Source organism: Nerophis ophidion, unplaced genomic scaffold (assembly GCF_033978795.1).
Source record: "Nerophis ophidion isolate RoL-2023_Sa unplaced genomic scaffold, RoL_Noph_v1.0 HiC_scaffold_31, whole genome shotgun sequence".
In the NCBI taxonomy this organism is placed as follows: Eukaryota; Metazoa; Chordata; class Actinopteri; order Syngnathiformes; family Syngnathidae; genus Nerophis; species Nerophis ophidion.
In genome coordinates, this window is record NW_026906953.1 from 633,435 (window position 1) to 650,942 (window position 17,508).

Below are 17,508 nucleotides of genomic sequence, written 5' to 3' on the forward strand. Positions count from 1 at the left end.
GCTGAAATAGCTCATATGGGAGAGCGTCAGACTGAAGATCTGAAGGTCCCTGGTTCGATCCCGGGTTTCAGCACAACTCGCTGAGTTTCTGAATCAAGTCTTCTTACTAATAACCCTTCTGTGGCTCTTAGAATACTGAAATGGTCTCCCTGACCTGCCAGCCTTGCTGGTGGAATCCTAGTATCAGTAGTGACACACCTTTCCTCCATTTGTAATTTGGACAACCGTTACGTGGTTTAACGGTGTATCGTTCCTTAAGCCAAAGTTTGGTCTTTAACTGAGCCTTACATCGGGCTGTTTCAAACACAAATTTCTTGCCTTAGGGGTTTGTCTTAGACTGTATAACTTGAAACTGAGAGTAATAAAGCTGAGCTCAGTGTGAGGTGAAGGTGCATCTAACACACCTACAGCAAAATATTAACCACAACTTTTTCATACAGATACACTGTCTAACAATTTGTGTTTAAGGTATTGCGGTTAAACCTTCAGATGATCACATTAACGCTCTCCCACCTGAACTAAAGTGGATGTGAGGGATGTTTTTGAATATCAGTTTTTCAAATGAAATAGAGGAAATACAATAATTGTTGAAAACTATTAAAATTAAATATAAATTCGAAGGACTGCTGCAGTGGGGCAAAGGGACATTTTTTGAGAAACGTATGGAGGTCAGCATCAGCCACTTGAACAGGGACTTGAACCCTGGACCCTCAGATTAAAAGTCTGATGCTCTGCCGACTGAGCTACCCAGGACCTTGTCAACACTGATTTGTCCAATATCTGAGATAACATGCATATTGGCAATCTCAGGTGAAAGTGAATTAGTCAGCATGTTCAGTGACAAGCTGGGAACTGTCAAAGTTCAAGCTCCCCAAGTGCTTGAACCCAAAGCTCATTTTTGACAGATAGGCCAGTTTTACATCGTCATCAACAAAGAAGGTTTTGACCAAAAAAGAAGCTCCTCTTCCAAAGTTGCCAACTCTGAGCTGCATTTAACTTGGATGCTCCCCAGAATTTTGCCAGAAGCATTTTGCTTTAATTTTTAGTGGAGGTTAGCTGCAACAGGTAGAGTTGGTGAAGGCCCAGGCTGCAACAAATAGAAGGTCACTAGATTTTAAAGTCCAACATAAGCAGTCAGTAAAGCCCTGTTTTGGTAGTAAGCCTCATGTAAACTGTGTGTTCCTTTGGCGTAAGATGTTTACGATATACAACTTGTACTACAGTAAAACATTTCTTCACATAGGGCTAGTGGTGCAATGGATAACGTGTCTGACTACGAAGCAGAATATTCATGGTTCAACTCCTGGGTAGCTCATTGGTTTTCGTTAATTGAACTGAAACAAAATTCAGTGCTGTTTCTTTGAGAGTGTTTTTCTCCATTTAAAATAAATACCTACTAACTGGAACATGCATTTTTTGTCTTGTTATCATTGTGAATAGATAACTGGACGTTGTATCTGTTGGTATACTCGGGACATTCAATCAGAACAAAGTGGGTGAGGAAAAAGGTGAAACAAAACAAATCTTACCTGAGCACGCCTTCCTCTTGTTAGAGTAAAAATTGTTGGGGCTTGGTCACTAGCATTCAAACTAGATGTGACTATTCTGTCTATGAACATGAACAGGGAAGCAAACACATTCTCAGTTATATCTGTGATGGTATAGTGGTTAGTACTCTGTGTTGTGGCCGCTGCAATCCCAGTTCGACTCCGTGTCATGGCACTTTAGCCTTTCTTCAAGCTATACTTTTTTGATGATGATTTTTGAAAAAAGAGGTATCTTGTTCCCTCTGGTAAGTGGTTGAACAAGATGTGAAACCAACCAGGTACTCTGGTGGAATTAAAAATATCTATTTGATGTCATTACAGTATTGTCCTTGATGCATCATTTAATATGACTGATGTGTGCTTTGTGCTGTTACTTTATCACTTGGTAAAATTGCATTATAAACTCAGTCAGTCGATCTATACTTTCTTTCTTTTATTTCTTTCTTGTGTTTATTTCATTGAACATACTTACAACATAATACATCAGACAATTTCATACCATTTCACATTAAACATCATGTCCGTGAACAAGACTCCGAGGTACTTGAACTCCTCCACTTGGGGCAGGGTCTCCTCCCCAATCCGCAGATGGCACTCCACCCTTTTCCGGGCAAGAACCATGGACTCAGACTTGGAGGTGCTGATTCTCATCCCAGTCGCTTCACATTCGGCTGCAAACCGATCCAGTGAGAGCTTAAGATCCTGGCCAGATGAAGCCATCAGGACCACATCATCTGCAAAAAGCAGGAACCTAATCCTGCAGTCACCAAACGCGATCCCCTCAACGCCCTGACTGTGCCTCGAAATTCTGTCCATAAAAATTATGGACTTGAATCCTGGAAGTCAGAATGAAAGTCTGATGTTCTTACGACGGAGCAATTAAGGGTTTCTTCACAACACGTAAAAATAAATAAAAATGAAGCAAGATGCTTCTGGCAACATTTTACTTGCATATTTGACCCCGTTCTTGGAAATACTCGTAGATTTGATTGAAATGTGTTGCTTTCTTGAAACAGAGCCAGTTCAAAGCAATGTTCTCAAATGTTTAGCAGGGTTAAGGTCCAGTCTCTGGAACGGACATTCCAGAAACCTGCCTGAAACCCTTTGAAAACAGTTTTTATGTGTGTTTAATATTGTTGTCTTGTTGGAAAAGCTGCTTGTGTACAAAGATCAGCCTTTTCACTCTTGATTGGAGGTGAGGCAAAGTCTCATCTGACCAGTAAACTTTTCTCCCAAAACTGCTTTGGGTTCAAGCACTTGGTGGGCTTGAGGTTTGACAGTTTCCACTCTGTCACTAAACATCCATCCATCCATCCATTTTCTACTGTTTATCCCTTAAAACTGGACAATTCAAGGCATGAGCCGACTACAGCAGTGATGAACAAACAATATGAAAGTAGGTTTGAGGTTCTCGGTCACATGACTAAAGCTACTGACAATTGAAATGTTCTTAGTGAGCTAATGACAAGTACTTTATTGACGGTCCCTTAAACTAAAGCACTTGTCAGCAGGGACTGACAGACGTGGCATGAGTTTTCAGTGCCGGGGACAAACAGTCAGCCTGGCTGGATGTTGAATGTCTGTTGAATATCCAACTTGGAAACTCATTTGACCTCTGTTTGGCATTTGGAGGTCACTCCAGCAGCACTGAGAGCAGTCTGAGTCAAACTACCTTTAGATAAATGTTGCAATTGTCAATGCCAACAAAGAAATGGACTCAAAAAACGCTATTAAAGTTATGTTAGCTTGATGCTAATATACATTGGCTTTGCTATTGACATGCTACTGATTAGCATTAGCAATTTCTCATGACGTTAACACCCACCAAATGAGTTAATTAAAACTATAACTAAGATGAATGTTAGTATCAGACAGCTGGTGCATAATAAATCCAATATATACAGTATTAACACTTTTTTGGGCGCAACAAAAAACATTATGAATTTACACTACAGCCATCTAGCGTACTGGACTTGCAAATGTAAATAAAGCTACATGTAAATGATGATATGAAAACAAAAAAAACAAAACAAAGGGTAACGAAAGGACCGCAATTATCAATAATAATCTTATTTTTAAACATTGCAATATAAATTTATCACAATCAAAATGATTAACACACACAAAAGTACCAAAAAGTCGTACTGTTGAGGCTTGGTATTGATTTGGAGGTAGTGGAATGTGTTCCGAATCAGTTGAAATGTGAACAGTACCCATCCCTACCAGCAAGTGTTGTTGTATTGGAAACTAATTTACAAACACAACTTCATCACACACAATACTCCACTATGGAATTGTTCTTATATTAAAATGAGAAACAAATCCATCTCTGAACAGCAATGGTTTGAAAAAGGCATTTGGTCACTGATGTACTTATTGACTGATAAAAATAGTTTATTATTTGAAGATTTCATTAAGTACAACCTGGAACAAGAAAAAAACTCATAACTTAAAATGTTCCATTCTTTCTAAGGCAAAAGACTTAATTTAAGAAAAAAAAAGACGGAATTGACCACTTAAAGTAATATTTTGGATGTTGTTTTGCAATTGAAGACAACACTTGTTCGATCTGTGATTGGGAAACACAATAAAGTTTATTTTAAGAATGTATGCAAAGTAAATCTCTGTGGGATGATGTACAATATTGGCTTTTGTCTGACACTCCAAACTTTGACTGATATTGATGTTGTTTTGGGGATGTTAAAAAAGAACATAAAAAACAGTAAAACAAATGTTTAAAACACAATATATATAATACATCCACAAATGTAAGTTTGTAAAAACAAAACCATCATTTCACAAAAAAAAAATTCTGCCATTTTCTCTCACTTTTATACTGCATAAAGGTCTGGGGACATACATATAAAACAATCACAACACAATCATCATAATACAGAGTAATGACGATAATGAATAAAAATGATTATAGAGACCCAACAAATGGTTTAAAAAGACACATTTTAAAATTGTATGAAAGACAACTGTTCAAATGATGTATAAAGTAAATAATAATATGCTTCCTGAAGTGGTCCAGAAGATGTTTCAGATGTGAACCAGTACATATGTATATCATATAAAGGTGATAATCTATGGGATTATTAACAATTACAAATACAATATTTCATATAAAATTTTATGATGAATATACAGGATATATATAATTATATATATATATAAATATATATATATATATATATATATATATATATATATATATATATATATATATATGTGTGTGTGTGTGTGTGTGTGTGTGTGTGTGTGTGTGTGTATACATACACACAAAATGTTTATTGCATGTAAAATATGTATTGTACTGTTTACTATCTAATCTACTCAAATTGTTCTGTCCATTTTTTAATAAAAGTACACAATGTTGCATATTAATGCATGTGCTTGACTGATAAAATCATTAATATAAAATATCTAATCTATAAATGTGGAAGCATATTAAAAAGATTGTTACACAAACAACAATGTCACACATGTTATATGTGCTGATGTTGTTAGAAAGTCAAAATGAAAGTCTGGACAGTTTATTTCAAATCCTGCGGTTTCATTTGCTGCTGCTGTTCTCACCAGCACACTTGTGTTTCTTACACTGGTACTTAGAAGACAATCTTTCACCACACACACTGCAACTCAACACTTTCTCTCCTGGGTGTCTTCTCATGTGTGCTACAAGGTTTGATCCTTCACAAAAGCTTCTGTTACAGATTGAACAGGAATGGGACTTCTCTCCAGTGTGTGTTCTAGTGTGTACTTTCAAACACCAGTTTTCTGTAAAACCTTTACCACAGATTGACCGGGAAAACGGTTTTTCACCAGTGTGTGTTCTCATGTGCACTTTCAACCATCGACTTTCTGTAAAACCTTTACCACAGATTGAACAGACAAAAGGTTTTTCACCAGTGTGTGTTCTCATGTGTACTTTTAAAAGGGGACTTTGTACAAAACCTTTACCACATTCTGAGCAAGAAAAAGGTTTTTCACCAGTGTGTTCTCATGTGTACTTTCAAATGTTTACTTTGAACAAAATCTTTACCACATTCTGAGCAAGAAAAAGGTTTTTCACCAGTGTGTGTTCTCATGTGTCTTTTCAAATTTTGACTTTCTGTAAAACCTTTACCACAGGTTGTACAGGAAAAAGGTTTTTCACCAGTGTGTGTTCTCATGTGTATTTTCACATCTGTACTTTGTGTAAAACCTTTACCACAGGTTGAACAGACAAAATGTTTTTTACCACTGTGTATTCTCATGTGCAATTTCAAACTCCAACTTTGTGTAAAACCATTACCACATATTGAACAGATAAAAGGTTTTTCTCCAGTGTGTGTTCTCATGTGTCTTTTCAGACGACAATGGTATTTAAAGGTTTTGTGACAGTGAAAAGATGTGAAGTGAGTGTTGTCAGTGTGACATGTCTTATCATCTTTAGAGTCTTCATCATCAGTGTCAGGAGAGTGTGACGTTGTGTCCTCACTATCTGATAGTGGAGCTAAGAGCTTGTCTGCTTGTGATCCTCCACAGTGGTCTCCATCAGCTTCTGTTGTCATGTGTTGTGTTGAGCTGCTGCTTGGAGGCTCCCCCCCTCCCCTCTCCTCACTTTCACCTTTCACCTCATCACCTTCACTCTTCACAGGGACACCAGTCACTGGCATCTTGGTGACATCAACCTCCTCCAGTCCTTCAAGATGCTCTCCCTGCTGATTGATGCTGTGTTCTTCCTCTTCCTCTTTATTGTGAGGGGTCAGTGGGTCCTCCTCTTCTTCCTTAATGTGTGGGCTCTGTGGATCCACCGCTTCCTCTTTAAACTGGGGGATTAGTGGGTTTTCCTCTTCCTTTTTAAAATGGGAGATCTGAAGGTATTCCTCTTCCTTCTTAATGTGGGAGGGCTGTGGCTCCTCCGTCTGCATCCTGAAGCTCCACTTCTGTTGCTGAGGGTGAAGATGTTCTTCACAGACGTCTGCAAGACAAACACAGCATCTCTGCTCAGTCACACAATGCGTTCAGTACTTTTACATCCACTTAGGAAAAACAAGTTATCGTATGAACTGTCTTGAAATCTCAGTGACGCAGAAAAACGCTGCTCTTACAACATTATTCACAGGAAAAGAAAAACAAACCAGGTTGATTGATTGATTGATTAATTGATACTTTTATTAGTAGATAGCACAGTACAGTACATATTCCGTACAATTGACCACTAAATGGTAACACCCCAATAAGTTTTTCAACTTGTTTAAGTCGGGGTCCACGTTAATCAATTCATGGACAGAACTTTTTCATATGGATAGACAACATAGTTTAAAGGGATTTTGTAATATATTATTTCACATATAAATATTAACAGAACAATTTTAAAACAGACTACACAGGCTCCTAATTTAGTTGCTGAAATATGCAGTAAAATATTAAATGATAAATAATGATAAATGGGTAGAGGTGCAACGGTACGTGTATTTGTATTGAACCGTTGTGGTACGGAGGTTTCGGTTCGGTTCGGAGGTGAACCGATCCGACACGGACATATAAGTAGCGGCGCACGTTGTGTAAATAATGCACACCGAGGCACCATGAATTGATTTACGTGGACCCCGACTTAAACAAGTTGAAAAACTTATTCGGGTGTTGTACAGAATATGTACTGTACTGTGCAATCTACTAATAAAAGTTTCAATCAATCAAAAAAACAACAACACACGGCATGCTAGCAACGACTGGGATATGATAGACTGACCACACCTCCTCTTTTCACGAGATATGTCCTCTTTATGGAGGTGTCCAGGTGGAGTTTCTTAAATGCCTCGAATGTCCGGCATTTTAAGTTATGGTTGCGTGTATTTTCAATGTACGTTCAGGGTTAAGAAGGGGTTAAAAACAAAACAAAAAGTGGTGCACGCAGCAGCATTCGTGAGGGAGGGCCAGAGAGAGCGAGAGAGTTATGATAAACGCGCATTCGTCGCCAGGCTCTGATTTTTATCCTTTGATTAATCAGATTTAATTTTTTATTATCTATAGCAGGGGTGTCAAAAGTGTGCCCTGGAGGCCATTTGCGGTACACAGCTAATGTTTTAAAGGCCCACAGCACATTCTAAAAATACTATTAAAATAAACAAAAACATAAACAAAAGTGAAATAAAAGAGCTTAAAGGCTAAATGTAATTTAGAAAAAGTTGCAACGTTGACTAATAAAACTAAGCTGTTTTTTTTTCTTTCAAACTGTCATTGCTTAAAACATAATATTGAATCAAAATCTATTTTATTATGAATTATATCCAAGTTTCCCAATACTTCACATCAAATATTCCACTAAGAAAAATATTTTTGGTGGAAGATTTAGCAAATGTGTTAAATAAATAATTAAAAAATGTATATTTTGTTTTTTTCTTACTGTACCGAAAATGAACCGAACCGTGACCTCTGAACCGAGGTACGTACCGAACCGAAATTTTTGTGTACTGTTACACCTCTATAAATGGGTTTTACTTATATAGCGCTTTTCTACCTTCAAGGTACTCAAAGCGCTTTGACACTACTTCCACATTTACCCATTCACACACACATTCACACACTGATGGAAGGAGCTGCCATGCAAGGTGCTAACCAGCACCCATCAGGAGCAAGGGTGAAGTGTCTTGCTCAGGACACAATGGACGTGACGAGGTTAGTACTAGGTGGGGATCGAACCAGGGACCCTCGAGTTGCGCACGGCCACTCTCCCACTGTGCCACGCCGTCCCTATTATTACATCATTCCCAGGATTATTTTCTCAAATAAAGTAACCAGATATTAACAGTAAATAAACAAGTACATTAATAATAATTGTTTTGACAAAATAATACAATTAGAAATGACACAATATGTCACTGCATATGTCAGCTGCCAAATTAAGAGCCTTTGTAAACAGTTTTGAAATTCTTCTATCATCAATCATATACCAAATGATATATCGTGACATATATTGTTATTAGGATATAGATTTGAGGTCATATCGCTCATACCAAACATTGGTTTGCCGAGTCATTTTGTTTAGCCCACCAAATATATTTATTTTTTTATAATCTTCAGATGTGTGTGTATTAAGGGTGTAACGGTACGTGTATTTGTATTGAACTGTTTCGGTACGGGGGTTTGGGTTCGGTCCGGTGGTGTATCGAACAAGTTTCCACATGGACATATTAAGTAGCGCACCACACGTTGTGTCAACAATGCACACTGAGGCACAACACACGGCATGCTAGCAATGACCGGGCTACTACAAAGTGTAAAATCCAGAGCTGAAAGACACTCCTGCCTCGTTAAGATCTCCCGTTTGGGAACACTTCGGCTACGCAGTGCGATACAACAATGGATAACATGGCTTCAACGAAGAGAAAGACGAACAAACGCAGCTCCCACTGCATTCAAGCAGCTTCTACTCGGCAACTCAGGCAGGGCTAAAGCAATAACAAATGCCGTTGATGTTTTTACAGCAGCAGATTTAAGACCATATTGCATTAAAAACTAGATTTTGACACACTTCTATGGTGGAGAAACAATGAGCCCATTTATCCTCTTACTGCCAAGTTAGCCAGGTACTACCTTGCCATACCTGCGACCTCCGTGTCCAGCGAAAGGGTATTTTTCACAGTTGGGGACATTGTAACTGCAAGCAGGTCTGCTCTTTCTGCAGACAATGTGGATAAACGGATTTTTCTGGCAGAAAACATGAAAATTGAGTGAAAGTCACCAGGGTAAAATGGTGGGGATGGCTGAAGAAAAGTTAATCTGAGGCTGAGTTGACTTTAAACTGTTTAATGTTGCACTTTTTGTATGTAGAAGTAAAGTTTTGTCATTGTATTTAATCTGAGCAACAACTTGAAGCAGTTTAATGTTGCACTTTATACGTGAAAATGTTACACTTTATATGTAGAAAGGTTTTGTGTATATATATATATATATATATATATATATATATATATATATGTATATGTATATGTATATATATATATATATATATATATATATATATATATATATATATATCTATATATCTATGTATATCTGTCCAGAGTCAGAACCTGGGGTGGACCGCTCAACTGTGCAACGGTTGGGGACATCTCTGCGTTACTGACCTGTCTGCGCTCGGGATGGTCTCTGTCTGGCCCCACTATGGACTGGACTCTCACTATTATGTTAGAAACTGGCTGGCCTTGGAACGCCTCGGGATCCCCTAGAAAGAGCTGTATGAAGTGGCTGGAGAAAGGAAAGGCTGGGCTTCCCTACTTAGGCTGCTGGCCCCGCGACCCGACCTCAGATAAGCAGAAGAAGATAGATGGATGGATGTGTAACACAATTTGATGTTTCTAGAAAACTGTGTCCAGTAGTTGATGTTGTCGCTCCTTCTCCTCTTTTGTTGAACAAAGTTCCTCCTCTTATTCTGTTGTCGTTTTTTTTTTTTTTTTTTTTACATCACAAATATTTCTTCAACGGCAGCAGTTAGTCGCTGAGTCACCAACACTCACATCATTTGTAACGTAGACATGTTCACACAATAAAAACACTTTACACTTACATTGGATCTCTGCTTTGATGTGTCGATCACTTCCGCCTCTCTTTGTTAGCAGCTAACAAGCTAAGCTAACCAGCAGGCTAGGCTAGCACGTCAAAGTGCACTCAGACTAATGTATCCGCATACAAACAATTAATAAGGACGTTTACCGCGTTAAACGACACACCTGTGCACATGTACGTTGTAATTAAGACCTAGAAACCATAATAACCAAAACAACGTATTCTCCGCCAGACGCCATCTTGTTTTGTGCTTCCTCCTGTGTGACGTCATCGAGGTGTTGTCAACCGCGGAACAAATGTTGGCCAAACACGTGTTTCACTGGGACAATAGTGAGTGGTGCACGCTTCCTTCAAACACGTGTTTCACTGGGACAATAGTGAGTGGTGCACACTTTCTTCAAACACGTGTTTCACTGGGACAATAGTGAGTGGCGCACACTTCCTTCAAACACGTGTTTCACTGGGACAATAGTGAGTGGTACACACTTCCTTCAAACACGTGTTTCACTGGGACAATAGTGAGTGGCGCACACTTCCTTCGCCCGGCCACAGAAGACAAAAAAGAGTTGCTGGTGTAACAATAGGAAGAATATATTCCACTCCTCTCTTGTACACGCGGCTTATGAGGTAATATACATGATATATTTTCATATTATTTATCTTATTTACCTCATATGTTGTTCGAAGCTAACGTGCTAGCTATAGCCCGCTAGCAGGCCTTTGTAGCAAATGCGAGCGTTTTTTTTTTTGAGGAGTGTATTTTATATGTTCTCTATGAGAATTATATTGACTTATTTAATACTTTAACTGTTTTTTGTTTTTTTTAGGAGTGTATTTTATATGTTCTCTATGAGAATTATATTGACTTATTTAATACTTTAACTGTTTTTTTGTTGTATATTACAGTCACGCTTAACATCATTGAATATTTGTTACTAGAAAGAAACGAACGTCTCGAAATTTAAGTCTGGAATAAGTCACATGGTATAATAATAATAATAATAATAATAATACATTTTATTTGGTATAGCGCTTTTCAGTGTACTCAAAGATGCTTTACAGGATGAACAAAAAATATTATTGTTATTGTAATGACAGTGTAATATAATGTATTATTGCAGTGGTCTGCTTTATATTGGTGTCAACTTTATTAGCAATAAATACAAATGATATTTGCACGCACTTCTATTCCCTTGATAACATCCATCCATACCTTTTCTACCGCTTGTCCCTATTTGAGGTTGCGAGAGGGGGTGGGGGGTGTTGGAGCCTATAGCTCAGCTGCATTGGGTGGACATATCATGGAAATTAAATCAACTGATGTTTGTTATTACGAATACACTATTTGCACAATTGTAAGTGATTAATCCGCTCGACATCCATTGCTTTCCTCCTCTCTAAGGTTCTCATAGTCATCATTGTCACCGATGTCCCACTGGGTGTGAGTTTTCCTTGCCCTTATGTGGGCCTACCGAGGATGTCGTGGTGGTTTGTGCAGCCCTTTGAGACACTAGTGATTTAGGGCTATATAAGTGAACATTGATTGATTGATTGATAATGCTTATTCAGTCAGACTAAAATAAATATTTAATTAAATAAATGTTAAATATTAAAAATAGCTTTAATATACTGCACACAAAATGAATTTGCATCAATATTTTGTTTGTAGTCGAATCATGAGGTACCCAAATATTCTAAAAATATGTTGATATTTATAAATTTGTATATATCTATATATATATATATATACTTGCTGGCAATTGTTACACGTGCTTCACTGCACTTCTGTTTTTTTTCCGTTGGTTTTAAGAATGTTGCTTTCGCAGAAGGAAGAACAAGGAGAGGATATTGCGCGTAAAAGTAAAGCCAACCGACCACAGCTCTGTAGTCCTGGTCACCGTTGACGTGAGGTGGGACTATTTTGGAGGTGCACGTCAAGGTTGGCTGGTAGGTTGGTAGTGGGAGGAGCCAGTTGGCGTCACTTGATGCTGCAGCACAATGACACTTTTATACGTGCAGACTGACTTCATGCAGTCATGACGGTATTAAAATCCCAGCAGGAGGTTTTCTATAAGTTGTTACTTTTTAATCAATAATTAATGTAAATGCAGGAAACAGGATCAATAACACAATTCATAATAATCAATAACTGATGATTATTCCATGTGTAGAAGAACATCACCACAAAGTGGTGTCAGTCCACTTGGAAAATATTATATTTGATAGACAAAACATATTTGACACATCTGAGCTGAAGTTTGTTTGTGTTGTCTTGCGGACGTCCAACAGATGAACGCTCGTCAAGAAGAACGTCCCCTTCAGCAGCAGGAGGATCCACAGCCCCCCCACATTAAAGAGGAATAGGAGGAAGTGTGGATCAGTCAGGGGGGAGAGTGTCTTCTAGGGCAGGAGGAGGCTGATGTCAGCAAGTTTCCACTGACTGTTGTCTCTGTGAAGACTGAAGAGCATGAAGACAAACCACCTGAGTCCTCACAGCTTCATCACAGTCCAAGTAAGCACAACATCCACATATCATCTAATACAATGTTTGTGACACATGTTCATCCGGGGGACACATTTATCACTAAAGATGGAGATATACTTGCTTTTTAAAGGCCTGCTAAAATTAGATTCTATGTGTCATACTTGATAATTTCATGATATTGCCATATTTTTGCTGAAAGGATTTAGTAGAGAACATCCACGATAAAGTTTGCAACTTTTGGTGCAGACGATGACATCACAAGTGTGGGGGCTCCTCAAATATTCACATTGATTTTAATGGGAGCCTCCAACAAAAACAGCTATTTGGACCGAGAAAACGACAATTTCCCCATTAATTTGAGCGAGGATGAAAGATTTGTGTTTGAGGATATTAATAGCGACGGACTAGAAAAATAATAATAATTTTAAAAAAAAGTTATGTTTTTAGAGATATTTATTAGGATAATTCTGGGAAATCCCTTATCTTTCTATTGTGTTGCTAGTGTTTTAGTGAGTTAAATAGTACCTGATAGTCGGAGGTGTACGTCCACGGGTGTCTTGACGCGCTGTGTCTAAGGGGAGTCGACGGCAGCTTTATGGATGGCACAAGCTCAGCATTTCTCCAGGTAAGAAGCAACTTTTTACCACAATTTTCTCAGAGAAACCTGTTGGTTGACATTCGGTTGGGATCCATGTTCGCTGTGATCCATAGGAAAGTTTCACTTCCGGGAATTCTAAACAAGGACTCATCGTGTGTTTGTGTGGCTAAAGGCTAGAGCTTCCCAATTCCATCTTTCTACTGTGACTTCTCCAATATTAAGTGAACAAATTGCAAAAGATTCAGCAACACAGATGTCCAAAATACTGTGTAATTATGCGGTTAAAGCAGACGACTTTTAGCTGTGTGTGTGTGCAGCGCTCATACTTCCTAAAAACCCGTGACGTCTTGCGTACACGTCATCAATACACGACGTTTTGAAGACGAAACTCCCGGTAAATTTAAAATTGCAATTTAGTAAACTAAAGCGGCCGTATTGGCATGTGTTGCAATGTTAATATTTCATCATTGATATATAAACTATCAGACTGCGTGGTCGCTAGTAGTGGCTTTCAGTAGGCCTTTAACACCACCATTTAAAAACGAATGCTTATCAATCATGTGAATTATGTTTATATAGCGCTTTTCTCTAGTGACTCAAAGCGTTTTTACATAGTGAAACCTAATATCTGAATTACTGTCAGGGGGTGTTGTTGCTGAACCCCAAGATGCAGAGATGGCGGCAGGCATTGTGCAGGAAAACATGATTTAATTTAACACTAAAACTGAACAAACAAAAGGGTACAAACAAAAGGCGCGCACAAGGCGGAGAACAAACTTGGCTATGAACAAAACTAGCACAAAGGCTAACTGGGGACTAAAAGCAAAAACACTTACTGTGACACGAAGGAACTATGACATGAGCAGAGTGAACAGAAGTAGACACAGCTACAACGATTAGTATAAATGACATTGACAGGTAGTGGTGACATCCACACGACACGACAATAATCCAGCACTGACTGGTGGGGAAGGCAGCTTTAAATAGTATCTGGCTGATTGACACCAGGTGTGGCCAGGTGCCAATCAGCCACAGCTGGGGAGACAAAGCACTCAGGGAAACAACCAGGAAACAGATAAATAATGGCGCTGACAGGAAATACTACACACAGAGGAAAAACTAAAACACAACCAAACTGTCAGGGGCAAGCCGGACAGTTACGGAGCAGGTGGGTAAAGAGTCTTGCCCAAGGACACAATGGCAGTGACTAGGATGGCAGAAGCGGGGATCGAACCTGGAACCCTCAAGTTACTGGCACGGCCACACTTCCAACCGACAGAGCGCTCGCTCCCGCTGACATGCCGGTCTTCAAGTGACGGCGTGATAAGAACGCACCGTCACAATAAACAAAACAAAACACTGGCGGAAAGTGATATTCGTTAAAAAAAAAAACAAGCAAACTGGAGTTTTGACCCACAGAAGGCAGTTTGGTTGCATGTCCATTGGCAAGTTTCACTGCAATAAGGCGCTTTTGGTTGTTGACCACCCCTCTTGACAAAATTGGTGCAGTTCAGCTAAATGTGTTGGTTTTCTGACATAGACTTGTTTCTTCAGCATTGTCCACACGTTTAAGTCAGGACTTTGGGAAGGCCATTCTAAAACCTTCATTCTAGCCTGATTTAGACATTCCTTGACCACTTTTGACGTGTTTGGGGTCATTGCCCTGTTGGAACGCCCAACAGCATCCAAGACCCAACCTCCAGGCTGATGATTTTAGCTTGTCCTGAAGAATTTGGAGATAATCCTCCTTTTACATTGTCCCATTTAAAGCAGCAGTTCCATTGGCAGCAAAACGGACCCAGAGAATAATACTACCACCACCATGCTTGATGGTGGGAATGGTGGTCCTGGGATTAAAGGCCTCACCTTTTCTCCTCCAAACATATTCCTGGGTATTGTGGCCAAACAGCTCAATTTGATATTCATCTGACATGGACGGAGCTAAGATCTTCTGGAGGAAAGTTCTGTGAAATACCCCAAAATAACTTGTAGTGTCTTGTTAATTTATAGCCAAAAATGTTTTTATTTTATAGATATTTTCAAAGCAGAAACATTTCCTTAGGGTCCTCTGGCACCCCATAGGGGACCCGTAAGGTCTGGGCCTCTTAAGACCTCACTGTAGGTGCTAATCGACCTGTTTCTTCACCTTTTTACCGAATTTGAAAGCAAAAGAGTCCACAAATAACCGAATCGTAAAGCAGAATTGAAAATGAAATCTGAATTGGTAAAATCTTATCAATATCGCTCCTGACATGTGACTGAAAAAAAGATGGACTCCTCTCGACCATGTTTGTCTTCCTGTGTCCTGCAGACGTCTGTGAAGAACATCTTCTCTCTGAGCAACAGAAGTGGAGCTTCAGGATGGGCAAGGAGGAGCCACAGCCCTTCCACATTAAGGAGGAAGAGAAGGCGCCACATACATTGCAAATGCAAAGGGAAGAAAATAACCCACTGACCCCGCATTTTAAAGAGGAAGAGGAGGAACACAGCATCAGTCAAGAATGGTTGGAGAAGTTCCATTTGATTGTGAAGAGTGAAGATGATGAGGTGAAAGGTGAAAGTGAGGAGAGGGGAGGGGGGGAGCCTCCAAGCAGCAGCTCAACACAACACATGACAACAGAAGCTGATGGAGACCACTGTGGAGGATCACAAGCAGACAAGCTCTTAGCTCCACTATCAGATAGTGAGGACACAACGTCACACTCTCCTGACACTGATGATGAAGACTCTAAAGATGATAAGACATGTCACACGGACAACACTCACTTCGCATGTTCTCACTGTCACAAAACTTTTAAGTACCATTGTCGTCTGGTAAGACACATGAGAACACACACTGGAGAAAAAACCTTTTTCATGTTCAATCTGTCGTAAATGTTTTACTTTAAAGCACAATTTCAAAGTACACATGAGAATACATACTGGAGAACAACCTTTTTCCTGCTCAGTATGTGGTAAAAGATTTGTATTAAATCAAAGTTTAAAACTACACATGACAACACACACTGGAGAAAAACCTTTTTCATGTTCAATTTGCGGTAAAGATTTTACTCAAAAGCACAATTTTAAAGCACACATGAGAACACACACTGGAGAAAAACCTTTTACATGTTCAATCTGCGGTAAAGATTTTACTCAAAGGTACCAATTCAAAGCACACATGAGAATACACACGGGAGAGAAACCTTTTTCCTGCTCAGAATGTGGTAAAAGTTATGTCATAAATCGAAGTTTAAAAGTACACATGAGAAGACACCCAGGTGAGAAAGTGTTGAGTTGCAGTGTGTGTGGTGAAAGATTGTCTTCTAAGTACCAGTGTAAGAAACACAAGTGTGCTGGTGAGAACAGCAGCAGCAAATGAAACTGCAGGATTTGAAATAAACTGTAAAAACTTTAAGTTTAAGTAACATCAGCACAAGTAACATGTGTGACATAATAATTTGGAACAACATATGCTGCCATTTAAGCGCCATCTTTTTCATGGACACCCCTGTTTATTTCAGCAAGACAATGCCAAGCCACATTCAACATATGTTACAACAGCGTGGCTTCGTAAAACAAAGAGTGCGGGTACTTTCCTGGCCTACCTGCAGTCCAGACCTGTCTCCCATGGAAAATGTGTGGCGCATTATGAAGCGTAAAATACAACAGCGGAGACCCTGGACTGTTGAACGACTCAAACTCTACATAAAACAAGAATGGGAAAGAATTCCACTTTCAAAGCTTCAACAATTAGTTTCCTCAGTTCCTTAACGTTTATTGAGTGTTGTTAAAAGAAAAGGTGATGTAACACAGTGGTGAACATGCCCTTTCCCAACTACTTTGGCACGTGTTGCAGCCATGAAATTTTAAGTTAATTATCTTCAAAAAAATAATAAAAATTATGAGTTTGAACATCAAATATCTTGTCTTTGTAGTGCATTCAATTGAATATGGGTTGAAAAGGATTTGCAAATCATTGTATTCTGTTTTTATTTACCTCTAACACAATTTCCCAACTCATATGGAAACAGGGTTTGTATGTCCCTGGACCTTTATGCAATAAACAATGTATGATTCAAATACAATTGGGTACAATAAATGTAGTTAATATTTGTGGGGATGTTTTTTATTCTATTTGTTATCGCAGTCAATTTTTAAATGTTTTCTTTATATGACTTACATGTAGTTTCCAGCTTACTTCATCATGTAGACTAACTCAGCCTGGAGGATGTGTGTAATGTTGAGATGTATTGGAGATGACTTGGTTTGTTTGGATGTTGTCAACCTGTCAATTGTTCAATTTAAACTATTAATGTTGTCAGATCTCACGAGAGAAACAA

At 38.9% G+C, this 17,508-nt stretch overlaps 2 protein-coding genes and 2 non-coding genes across 4 annotated transcripts; 2 read left to right on the top strand and 2 right to left on the bottom strand.

The window, feature by feature from the left end:
* On the top strand, nt 1–73 carry trnaf-gaa (transfer RNA phenylalanine (anticodon GAA)). Its single transcript has one exon. It is a non-coding gene; the product is annotated as a tRNA-Phe (tRNA).
* A 607-nt stretch (nt 74–680) lies between these two features.
* trnak-uuu (transfer RNA lysine (anticodon UUU)) lies at nt 681–753 on the bottom strand. Its single transcript has one exon. It is a non-coding gene; the product is annotated as a tRNA-Lys (tRNA).
* A 4,647-nt stretch (nt 754–5,400) lies between these two features.
* On the bottom strand, nt 5,401–10,392 carry LOC133546532 (oocyte zinc finger protein XlCOF8.4-like). The gene is made up of 2 exons (XM_061892300.1): nt 10,105–10,392; nt 5,401–6,513 (listed from the first exon to the last, which is right to left on the bottom strand). The coding sequence occupies exon 2, from the start codon at nt 6,461–6,463 to the stop codon at nt 5,537–5,539; it is 927 nt and encodes a 308-aa protein (XP_061748284.1). The 5' UTR covers nt 6,464–6,513; nt 10,105–10,392; the 3' UTR covers nt 5,401–5,536.
* A 2,084-nt stretch (nt 10,393–12,476) lies between these two features.
* Nucleotides 12,477–17,282, top strand: LOC133546533 (oocyte zinc finger protein XlCOF22-like). Its single transcript, XM_061892301.1, has 2 exons — nt 12,477–12,615; nt 15,498–17,282. The coding sequence occupies exon 2, from the start codon at nt 15,548–15,550 to the stop codon at nt 16,058–16,060; it is 513 nt and encodes a 170-aa protein (XP_061748285.1). The 5' UTR covers nt 12,477–12,615; nt 15,498–15,547; the 3' UTR covers nt 16,061–17,282.
* The last annotated feature ends 226 nt before the right edge of the window (nt 17,283–17,508 follow it).

What these genes read in the sequence shown, in the direction of transcription:
- LOC133546533 (XM_061892301.1), top strand. Translation starts at nt 15,548, where the DNA reads ATGGGCAAGGAGGAGCCACAGCCCTTCCACATTAAGGAGGAAGAGAAG.
- LOC133546532 (XM_061892300.1), bottom strand. Translation starts at nt 6,463, where the DNA reads ATGCAGACGGAGGAGCCACAGCCCTCCCACATTAAGAAGGAAGAGGAA.